General features: G+C 43.5%; 1 protein-coding gene across 1 annotated transcript in view; it reads right to left on the bottom strand.

Annotated features, from left to right (window-relative positions):
- LOC118391976 (adhesion G protein-coupled receptor A3-like) overlaps window positions 1–12686 on the bottom strand; it is a 63752-nt gene that overhangs the window by 35311 nt on the left and 15755 nt on the right. The window contains exon 2 of the mRNA XM_035783504.2: window positions 12553–12624. Coding sequence (XP_035639397.1) covers window positions 12553–12624 — 72 coding nt within the window. The remainder of the gene's footprint in view (window positions 1–12552; window positions 12625–12686) is intronic.

Below are 12686 nucleotides of genomic sequence, written 5' to 3'. Positions count from 1 at the left end.
AAATAGTCCTATAATAAACTACAACCTAAAACCTCTTAACTGGGAAAATTGAAGACTCATGTTAAAAGGAAACACCAGCTTTCATATATTCTCATGTTCTGAGCAAGGAACTGAAACGTTAGCTTTCTTACATATTGCACTTTTACTTTCTTCTCCAACACTGTGTTTTTGCATTATTTAAACCAAATTGAACATGTTTCATAATTTATTTGAGACTAAATTGATTTTATTTATGTATTATATTAAGTTAAAAAGTTGTTCATTCAGTATTGTTGTAATTGTCATTTATTCCATATATATATATATATACATATAAAATCGTCACTAGCAGTCACTGCAACAGCCCTAAGTAGAGAGTCACGAGTTTTTAAGTTCCTCGTCATCCACGTCGAGGACTTGTCGTGGACCAACACCACCCCTTGTCAAGAGGGTGCAACAGCGTCTCTACTTCCTAAGGCGGCTGAAGAAATTCTGCATGCGCCCCCAGGTCCTGTCCAAATACTGCCACTGCATCACAGAGAGCTTCCTGACCGGTTGCATCATGGCCTGGTATGGGAATTGCACCATCCACAAGGCCCTTCAGCGAGTGGCGAAAACAGACCAGCATATCACTGGGACCGTGCCCTCACCCATCCAGGACATCAACTAAAAACGGTGCCTGTGAAAGGCACGCAGCGCCATCAAAGTCCCCACACACCCCATCCACAAGTTGTTCTCTAGCTTACCGTCGGGAAGACCATATCGGAGCATAAAGTCTGATAGAATCTGTCTCTGAGCCTGTTGGTATCTACAAGACATCCGACTGCTGAACACTGGAACTGGACTGACCACCTGCTCTGATTCTCCACACCTTAGCACACACCCACACAGACATACACACAGTGTACAAAACATGAAGAAACCTGCTCTTTCCACAACAGACTGACCAGGTGAAAGCTATGATCCCTTATTGATGTCACCTGTTGAATCCACTTCAAAACAGTGTAGATGAGGTATTCCCAAACTGGAGTATTTGCCGTACCCCCGACGGCATTGCGCGTACACCGCCGTCGGGCGAACAGCAAATATTTATTTTATAAACATTTTTTAAAATGTTCTTTACATTTTCAAACAGTACATTTATATTTTCCAGCAGGGCTATACATTTGTGTGAGTTTTTTCCCCTCGACTGAGTAGGCTCCTTTCACTGCCCAAAAATGTTAAATTAAAACCATCTAGTGTTCAGCGAAATAACAACAATGTCAAATACAGGTAGCCTAGTCAAATAATCAACATCCAATCACATTAACTGTTACTCTCTTGCGGGAAACCTTCACTCTTGCGCAGACATTTAGAAATGAAAGATGGCAATTCGAAAAACTAAGCCACGGGAATTTGAGCGAGAATTAAGACTACTAGAGTAGTATGACATGTATAATAGCAACAGATACCACTAATAAGAATGGGCTAGAAGTGTCTTATATGGTGAGATACCGAGTGGCTAGGACAGGCAAGCCCCATACTACTGTGGAGGACTTAATACTTCCTGCTGCTGCAGATATGACTGGGACAATGCTGTGACAATGCTGGGATAATGCTGGGACAATGCTGGGGGGAAAGGCCAAACCAACTATACAGACAATGCCTTCATCAAACAACAATTTCACGACGCATCAGTGACATGGCAGGAGATGTTTTGAAACAATTACTGCTTCGCATACAAGCCAGTGAATTATATGCGTTACAGCTGGATGAGTCAACAGACGTGGCGGGCTTGGCACAGCTCCTGGTATATATCCGTTACGTTTATGGGGGGTCAATTAAGGAAGAGATCCTCTTCTGCAAACCACTGGAAACCAGGACAACATGAGAGGATGTTTCTTAAAGTGCTGGATAGCTTTGTGACATCAAATGGACTTTGGTGGTCAAGATGTGTTGGTATCTGTACTGAAGGCGCAAAAGCCATGACAGGGAGACACAGTGGAGTGGTAACGCGGGTGCAAGCAGTTACTCCCGACGACACTTGGGAACACTCCAGCATCCACGAGAGGCTCTTGCTGCCAAAGGAATGCCTGACAGCTTGAAAGACGTTTTGGACACTACAGTAAAAATGGTTAACTTTGTTAATGCAAGGCCCCTGAACCCTCGTGTATTTTCTGCATTATGCAATGATATGGGCAGCGACCATGTAGCGCTTTGAGAGATGAGCTTAAATTTCTCTTTACTGAAAACAATTATCACTTGTCTGACTACTTGCATGATGACGAGTTTCTCACATGACTGCCCGATCTGGGTGATGTTTTTTCTCGCCTGAATAATCTGAATATGGGATTACAGGGACTCTCTGCAACTATATTCAATGTGCGGGACAAAATTGAGGTTATGATTAAGAAGTTAGAGCTCTTTTCTGCCTGCATTAACAAGGACAACACACAGTTCTTTCAATAATTGTATGATGTTTGTGTGCAAATAAACTCAGACTTACAGACAATGTCAAATGTGATATAGCAAAGCACACCACTGAGCTGGGTACGCAATAACGCAGGTACTGTCCCGAAACGGACGACACAAACAACTTGATTCGTTATCCCTTTCATGCTCTGCCTCCAGTCTACTTACCGATATCTGAACAAGAGAGCCTCAGAAGCCGCTGACAGATTTCTGGATTGGGCTGCGCTCAGAGTATCCTGCCTTGGCAAATCGAGCTGTTAAGACACTGATGCCCTTTGCAATCACATACCTATGTGAGAGTGGATTCTCTGCCCTCACTAGCATGAAAACTAAATACAGCCATAGACTGTGTGTGGAAAATGATTTAAGATGGAGACTCTCTCCAATACAACTCAACATTGCAGAGTTATGTGCATCCTTTCAAGCACGCCCTTGTCATTAACCCGTGGTAAGTTATTCACAGTTTTATATGTAAGATGGCTAAATAAAGACCAACATTATTGATTATTATTTGTGCCCTGGTCCTATATGAGCTCTTAGTCACTTTCCCAGGAGCCGGGTTGTGACAAAAACTCACACTCATTCTTATGTTTAATAAATATATTGTATAGTGTGTGTGTGTGTGTGTGTGTGTGTGTGTGACAGGCTTACAATGATGGCAAAAAAATAATTTGAGTGTGCGCTGATCCTGGTGCTAGAGGGGGTACGCAGCTGGAGGTTGAATGTTTGAAGGGGTACAGACCTATAAAACGTTTGGGACCCACTGGTGTAGATGAATGGGAGGAGACAGGTTAAAGAAATATTTTTAAGCCTTAAGACAACTGAGACAAGGATGGTGTATGTGTGCAGTTCAGGGGGTGAATGGATTGGCAACACAAAAGATGTAAGTGCCTTTGAACATATGGTAGCAGGTGCCAGGTGTCGAACTGCAACTCTTCTGGGTTTTTCACGCTCAACAGTTTCCCGTGTGTATCAAGAATGGTCCAAAACCCAAACGACATCCAGCCAATGGTAGGTCAGTGGTCGAAAACAAGTAATTGATTGATAAGAGGACAAAGGAGGCTGACACAAATTGTGCAGAGCAACAGTTAGTCAACTGACACTCCAGTCCAACTTTAGTGCCCAAAGACCCCAAAAATGATGCACAACTCATCGTAGCTTGACATGAACGGGGTATGGCAGCCGAGGATCTTACAGAGTTCCACTTCTTTCAGCTAAAAAATAACAAGAAACTGCATTTGCAGTGGACGAAAGGAACAAAAACACCGGACACTGAAGAATTCCAAAAACATTGCCTGGTCTGTTGAATCCCGGTTCCTGCTGTTTCACGCTGATGGCAGGACTTGGGTATGGAGAAAACCACATGCATCCATCACACCGCGTGTCAACATTGCAGACAGATGGTGGTGGGGTGATGGTGTGGGGTGGGTTCTCACACATTGGGCCCCTTGATAAAAGTGGAGCAGGTTTGAATGCCACAGGATATCTGAACATTGTCAATCAGGTGCACCTCTTCGTGACAGCAGTTTATCCATCTGCAAATACATGTTTTTCAACAGGATAGCACACCATGCCACATGGCTAAGATTGTTCAGGTATGGTTCCACGGACATGACGGTCAATTAATCTCACTGCAGTGGCCTGCCCAGTCACCAGATCTCAATCCAATTGAGCATCTGTGGGATGAGATGGAACAAGCTATTTGGAGTCGAGATGGGACGATACATACCATGCATATCCCGTACATAAGACTAATACAACTTGAAACCTGTTATCTTATGCAATGTTGATAACCTACAGGTACACAATCTTACAGTTCTCTTACATGCATAAAAGACTAGCATTCCTCATATACTGTCCTTCCCCATAGTAATGGTTCCGTTTGAAACTCAAAACCTCCTCCAGTCCTTCCAAATAACAAGAGATTATCCCTGCTTCATTTGTAATAATAACCATTCCCTCTGTCTTGACTCCGTGTCAGTTTTGGGAGAGAATTACCGTGCGACAGCAGCTGGCTTGGGTTCATATTACCGTGTAGGAGGGTGATAATGTGGACTCAGTGGACCTCATCTCATGCCAGGGCACCTTTGGCCCTCACAAAACACTGTTGTTGCCACAGTACCCTGAGATTTCACGGCCATGGCTGAAGAGGGCTAATCAATTCCCCCCTCTGCCTGCCACACAACCAGCTGAAATCCCAAAACGCACCAATGCACACAGACAGATAGACCTGAAGCAGAGGAGAAACCCCCTTTTTGAGGGCTGAGGTCTGAGAAAGGAGGGAGGGTGTGGAGTAAGGTTGGCGGGGGGGCATCACTGCAAGCGCATCACTGCATGCAAACAGACCAGGGCACAGAATAATTTTTTGTAGTCGGATGAGAGAGGGTGAGAGGGAGAGGGGATGAGGAGGGAGGGGGCTGGAAGGCAGAAAAGCAGGGATGCTTCAGCATGAGGCCGGGCTTGCATTGTGTGTGAATCCCTCTGCCGACACCTCTAGCCTTGGCTTGGCTTCATTAGAATGACAAAGCAAAGAGCTTCACTGGATGGGTGGGGGGGAGTACAATGGGAGCTACTTTCTAAGGTAGATGTGCCACTGGCTACACGGTTCTTTCACACAGAGAATGAACTCGCCAGCCGCAGCGACTGGCCGTATACTATGCATTAAGACGAAGTAAAGAGCACTAAAAGACTTCCTCGGCGTTGGAGGATCAAAGACGATTTACACTTAGCGTCAGAAAAAGACCCTGGTTTATCTTACGGCCTTCCACTCTGAAATTCTAGCATCTGACCCACTTATAAAAACCAGGAGGGAAGCTCTCCCCAAACCCCTAAACAATTTGGGAGTCAGGTGAGATCAGGCATGTGGCTAGTCCAAGCGTAACTCAAAGAACCACGGAGTATGACGTGCACTCATTGCAGTGCAGTGATATTCTGAAGCAGATCTAAGCCTAGGTAAAACTCTAGGTACATTCTAGGTAAAACTCTCAAACTTTAAATCACTGTGACCCAACATTAGGGGATGAGTTAGTTTTATCCAACCTTCAACCGCTTGGCTATGGTTTCAGAACCAATACCAGATGACTGACTGCGGCCAAAAAAGGTTTCAAGTACCTCCCACGGGCAGATTCCTGACCCTTTTAACAAGACCTGGGAAAATTTGATGGAAAATATGCCCTTAAAATTCCCCATCGATGCAGTCATCTGTTACTGTAGCCTTGGGTAAAAGCTATTAATGGTCTGGTTATTTTATCTGCATGAAGCCATTCCAAAGCGATAAATCACCAGAGGTCCACAACACACGAGCCGAGAGCATTTCCTCGGAATCTCGGGGGAAACACGGGCGGTGAGATTCCAAACTCCAAAGACAGACGCTTTGCACTGCGGCAGGAACGATGAATTTCGGCAGTCTCACGCCATCGTTCCGAAGCACACTCAATATTGACAGAGCACATCGCCTCAATAAATGTCTTTGCTGCCTATTGACAGGGAGGCAGAGAAAGTAGAGCAGGCCTACTCTCCCCTCTATGCGTTGCTCCTCTCTAGCCTTCACTCTTACTTTCTTTTGCTCTCCTCCTAACTCTCACTCTAGCTCAAAGCAATTGGTATACTTTCAACTAAGCTAAATTCATCCTCACTAACAGGTGTAAGAATAGCTCACAGAATCATTTTTACTCCCATTAGAATCACTAGGAATCACTAAGAAATTCCTGGTGTGTGGAACAAGCTCGGATTGGATTCTGCATCATAACTGCAATATAGAACAAGGACCAAGTCTATAATAAATAAAGCACGTGTCTAACATAGCACGTCCACAATATTCATTCATGCAAAAAGGCCACGAGGAGGTGCGGTATATTGCCAATATATTATATTTGTAACCAGTTTATAATAGCAACGACACCTCTGGGGGTTGTGGTATATGACCAATATGCCACAGCTAAGGGCTGTATCTAGGCACTCTGCGTTGCGTTGTGCTTAAGAACAGCCCTTAGCTGTGGCATATTGGGCATATACCACAACCCCCAGAGGTGTTGTTGCTATTATAAACTGGTTACAAATATAATTAGAACAGTACAAATGAATGTTTTGTCATACCCGTGGTTTAAGACGGGGTGGTTCGAGCCTTGAATGATGATTGGCTGACAGCCGTGGTATATCAGACCGTATGACAGGGGTATGACAAAACAATTATATTGCTGTAATTACTTTGGTTACCAGTGTATTACAGCAATAAGGCACCTCTGGGGTTTGTGATGTATGGCCAATATACCACGGCTAAGGTGTGTATCTAGGCACTCTGTGTTGCATTGTGCTAAGAACAGCCCTTTGACGTGGTACAGTGCCTTGCAAAAGTATACATCCCCCTTGGCGTTTTTCCTATGTTGTTGCATGACAACCTGTAATTTAAATATACATTTATTTGGATTTCATGGAATGAAAATACACAAAATAGTCCAAATTGGTGAAATTCAAAATATAACTTGTTTTAAAAAATGTAAATGAATAAATATGAAAAAGTGGTGCGTGCACATGTATTCACCTACTTTGCTATGAAGCACCTAAATACAATCTGGTGCAACCGATTACCTTCAGAAGTCACATAATTAGTTAAATAAAGTCCACCTGAGTGCAATCTAAGTGTCACATGATCTCAGTATATTTACACACCTGTTCTGAAAGGCACCAGTCTGCAACACCACTAAGCAAGGTGCACCACCAATCAAGCGGCACCATGAAGACCAAGGAGCTCTCCAAACAGGTCAGGGACAAAGTTGTGGAGAAGTACAGATCACGTTTGGGTTATACAAAAAGTATCTGAAACTTTGAATATCCTACGGAGCACCATTAAATCCGTTATTAAAAGAAAATAGAAAGAATATGGCACCACAACAAACCTGCCAAGAGAGGGCCGCCCACCAAAACTCAAGGAGGGCATTAATCAGAGGCAACAGAGACCAAAGATAACCCTGAAGGAGCTGCAAAGCTCCACAGCGGAGATTGGAGTATCTGTCCATAGGACCACTTTAAGCCATACACTCCACAGAGCTGGGCATTACGGAAGAGTGGCCAGAAAAAAAGCCATATGGGATTGAGGTTTCCCTTCCAGCAGGACAATGACCCTAAGCATACTGCTAAAGCAACACTTGAGTGGTTTAAGGGGAAACATTTAAATGTCTTGGAATGGCCTAGTCAAAGCCCAGACCTCAATCCAATTGAGAATCTGTGGTATGACTTAAATATTGCTGTACACCAGCGGAACCCATCCAACTTGAAGGAGCTGGAGCAGTTTAGCCTTGAAGAATGGGCAAAAATCCCAGTGGCTAGAAGTGCCAAGCTTTTAGAGACATACTCCAAGAGACTTACAGCTATAATTGCTGCAAAAGGAGGCTCTACAAAGTATTGACTTTTGGAGGGTGAATAGTTACGCACGCTCAAGTTTGCAGTTTTTTGTCTTATTTCTTGTTTGTGTCACAATAAAAAATATTTAGCATCTTCAAGTGGTAGGCATGTTGTGTAAATCAAATGATACAATCCCCCCCAAAAATCAAATTTAATTCCAGGTTGTAAGGCAGAAAAATAGGAAAAATGCCAAGGGGGGCTGAATACTTTCACAATTGGCCATACACCACACCCCCTCATGCCTTATTTTTATTTATTTTTATTTTTATTTAAACTAGGTAAGTCAGTTAAGAACAAATTCTTATTTACAATGACGGCCAACCAAAAGGACTCCTGCGGGGATGGGGGCGGGGATTAAAAATACAAATGTTTAATATAAACACAGGACAAAACACACATCACAACAAGAGACAACACTACATAAAGAGAGACCTAAGACAACAACATAGCAAGGCAGCAACACATGACAACACATGGTAGCAAGACAACATGGTAGCAACACAACATGGTAGCAGCACAAAAACATGGTACAAACATTATTGGGCACAGACAACAGCACAAAGGACAAGGTAGAGACAACAATAGATCACGCGAAGCAGCCACAACTGTCAGTAAGAGTGTCCACGATTGAGTCTTTGAATGAAGAGACTGGGATAAAACTGCCCAGTTACAGTGTTTGTTGCAGCTCGTTCCAGTCGCCAGCTGCAGCGAACTGAAAAGACGAGGGACCTCGCACCCAGGGATGCGTGTTCTTCGGGATCTTTAACAGAATGTGACTGGCAGAACGGGTGTGGTATGTGGAGGATGAGGGCTGCAGTAGATATCTCAGATAGGAGGGAGTGAGGCCTAAGAGGGTTTAATAAATAAGTATCAACCAGTGGGTCTTGCGACGGGTAGACAGATGACCAGTGATGTGTCCTATAAGGAGCGTTGGTCACAAATCAGATGGCCGAATGGCAAAGAACATCTAGCCGCTCGAAAGTACCCTCACCTGCCGATCTATAAATGATGTCTCTGTAATCTAGCAAGGGTAGGATGGTCATCTGAACCAGGGTGGAAACCAAGTCTAGACTTAACTTTAGCCTGCAGCTTTGATATGTGCTGAGAGAAGGACAGTGTACTGTCTAGCCATACTCCCTAGTAATTGTATTAGGTGACTACCTCAAGCTCTAAACCCCAAGAGGTAATAAATCACACCTGTGGGGAGAGGGGCATTCTTATAACCAAACCACATGAACTTTGTTTTGGAGGTGTTCAGAACAAATTTTAACTTTATTTAACCAGGCAAGTCAGAACAAATTCTTATTTTCAATGACGGCCTAGGAACAGTGGGTTAACTGCCTGTTCAGGGGCAGAACGACAGATTTGTACCTTGTCAGCTCGGGGGTTTGAACTCGCAACCTTCCGGTTATTAGTCACACGCTCTAGGCTACCCTGCCGCCCCAGGGTAGAGAAAGCTTGTTGGACACTAAGAAAGCTTTGTTTTAGAGCATTTAACACAGCATTTAACACACAATCTGGGGAGGGGCCAGCTGAGTGTAAGACTGTATCATCTGCTTCCTACTACCTGAGCTGTTGTTGATGTAAATTGAGAAGTGTGGGGCCTAGGATTGAGCCTTGGTGACAGGCAGAGGCTGAGACAACAGATTTTCTGACTTTATACACTGCACTCTTTGAGAGAAGTAGTTAGCAATCCAGGCCAAAGACCCCTCAGAGACATCAATACTCCTTAGCTGGCCCACAAGAATGGAATGATCAACCATATCAAAAGCTTTGGCCAAGTCAATAAAAATAGCAGCACAACATTGCTAAGAATCAAGGGCAATTGTGAAGTCATTGAGGAACTTTCAGGTTGCAATGACACATCCAAAACCTGAGCGGAAACCAGATTGCATACCAGAGAGAATACCAGAGACATCAAGAAAGCTAGTCAGTTGATTATTGACAAGTTTTTGGATATAAAAAATATATTTATGGAACAAAAGGAACATTTGCTGTCTAACTGGGAGTCTCTTGAGTGAAAACATCCGAAGATCATCAAAGGTAAACGGTTCATTTGATTGCTTTTCTGATTTGTGACCAAGCTTCCTGATGTTAAGTGTACATAATGCTATGCTAGGCTATCGATAAACTTACACAAACGCTTGTATTGCTTTCGCTGTAAAGCATAATTTCAAAATCTGAGACGACAGGATGATTAACAAAAGGCTAAGCTGTGTTTCGCTATATTTCACGAATATTCATATTTTCTCGTATGCTATTCAGCGGTTGCTGATGACAAATATACCGGATCCGGGATGGGTAGTTCTAAGAGTTAAAGAAGAAAGGGTCTAAACCATCTGACCCAGATGGTTTTTTGGGGTCAAGTTTCGGTAGCTCCTTTAACCCCTCGGACTCAGTGACTGCCTGCAGGGAGAAAGAAACTTTGTTGCGGGGCAGGGAGAAAAGAGGGAGAAGCATCGAGGATAGTCACATTAGAAGGGATGGGAGATGAGGAAATGTTGGACGGGCAGGGAGGCATGGCTGAGTCAAATATGAATCCTGACTTAATGAAGTGAAGAAGAGCCCAGCCATGCGCTTCTTGTCAGTAACAACCACATCATCAACTTTAAGGGACATGGGCAGCTGTGAGGAGGAGGGTTTATTCTCCAGGTCTTTAACTGTTTTCCAGAACTTCTTGGGATTAGACCTACAGAGAGAGAACTGCTCCTTAAAGTAACTAAATTTGGCCTTCCGGATAGCCTGCACTTATTTTTCATTTGCCTGAACAAGAACCAGTCAGCTTGAGTATGCGTGTGGCGAGCCTTTCGCCAAATGCAATTCTTGAGGTGGAGTAACTCTGCAAGATCACGGTCGAAGCAGGGGCTGAACCTGTTTTTAATTCTCATTTTCTTTATGGGGCATGTTTGTTAACAATACCACTGAAAATATCAAAAAGGAAGGTCCAAGCAACTTCAACAGAGGGGATCAAGCTGATTCTATACCATTTTACAGAGGCCAGTTCATGACGGAAGGATTGCTCATTAAAGTTTTTAAAACAGTGATCACTAAGGTCATTACAGAAAACACCAGACTGATATCCTCACAAATACTCCTAATGGGTAATATCAAGAAGAATAGCCTTTTCTGGGTGTTTGGAGTCATACTTTGTGGGATTGGTAATAATCTGAGAAAGATTTAGGGATTCCCATTGCTTTTGGACTTGGTCAGGTTTAAGCATGTCCCAGTTTAGGTCACCAAGCAGGACAAATTCAGATTTAGTGTAACGGGCCAGGAGAGAGCTTAGGGCAGGTAGGGTACAGGCCGGTGCTGATGGAGGACGATAGCAGCCAGCAACAGTCAACAAAGAGCTATTTGAAAGTTTAAATGCACAAAGTCAGCAAATCAAATTGTTTGGGGACAGACTTGGTGGAGACAACTGAGCACTTTAGTTGATCCTTGGTAAAGTGCCACACTCCCACCTTTGGAAGATCTGTCTTGCCGAAAAAGGTTATAACCAGAAAGGGTTAACATCAGTATTCAAAACGCTCTTCCTTAACCACATCTCAGTAATGACCAACACATCTGGATAGGAGCTTTGAACCAACACTTTCAATTTATCAATTTGTTTAGGTAATAAGCTTCTAGTGTTAACGTGCAGAAAAGCCAGGCTTTTAAAAAGACAGAAAACAGTGAAGCAGATACCAAGTCAGATTTGGGGCTACCAACAGTAGATGGGCCAGGGTGTAAATGCACATTTCCAGATATCATCAACAGTAATACAATCAAGGCACGGCAGAGGACAGGGAGAGCTCTGCAGTACTAATGTATAACATCTGAATGTGCATCAGATGGCAACAAGATCATATTGTACAGCATTTCCATCAGGTAACATGAATACAAAGTCGACGAGAGCTGGTTAGAATAGGATGGGAGGCCAAAAGACTGTGTACCCAATAGAGAGTCAGAGTCCCAAGTGTGGGAACAAACAGTCTGTCCCACAGTTGGGAAAAGAAAGTTTGTATTCAAAAAAACATGTAGGGGTCATGAGGCGAATAACGAAATAGCAAAATGCACAAGAAAAAAGAACGACTTGGGGCTAGCCATTGTAAGATCAGAGTCACTCGCGCCAACAGTGCCTGTGTGCTTAATTGCTTAAATATACCACGGCTTTCAGCCAATCAGCACTCAGGGATTGAACCACCCTGTTTATAATATGGCATATCTGGTAATGGTGATGGGGGTTTGTTCTAGACTCACTGAAAAGATGCTGGCACATTCCGGAAGTACGGTCCTACTAAGAGCATCCCATTGTCCGACAATAGTTAACCCCGGAGGCCATACCTATTTTTAACCCTCTCTAGTGCCATCCAAGTGCTGGATGCCTCCTGGTTTTGTGTGACCTGGATGTTCTGTTGGCATGAAGCCAAAGTGCATTTCATAAGGCCCCTGATTCTTCTAAATCTACTGGATTGTCATGCAGAATTTCTGTACTGACTGGTTGTACGTTGCAATAGATGTGCAGTGAATGTGTGTCTCGTCAAAGAGCATGTGAAGAGCAAGACATGATTCTTGATATCGATTGGCACATTGCAGTGTTATTGCTTTTTTTGTGCCGGCCACAATTGAAATGCATATACAGGGAAACAGGGATGAAAGGCATAAATGACACTCATTGTTGATTCCGTCATGGTCAGAGCTTGTGGGAAACATGTGAATATTCTGAAAAATAATAAGACTCACAATCTTTCCAATGTAGACAGCCCGGTGAAGGATCCATTCCTCAATTCCTGAATTTTGTTGTTGCTTAAAATCCTGTGAAGGAAAAAAAAGAGATGTATCAACCACTAAACGTGTCTACATCAATAAGACACCAC

The sequence above is a fragment of the Oncorhynchus keta genome, chromosome 13 (genome assembly GCF_023373465.1).
Source record: "Oncorhynchus keta strain PuntledgeMale-10-30-2019 chromosome 13, Oket_V2, whole genome shotgun sequence".
Classification (NCBI taxonomy): Eukaryota; Metazoa; Chordata; class Actinopteri; order Salmoniformes; family Salmonidae; genus Oncorhynchus; species Oncorhynchus keta.
The sequence above is the reverse complement of the archived record's forward strand: the minus strand, read 5'-3'. Positions and strand labels throughout refer to the sequence as shown.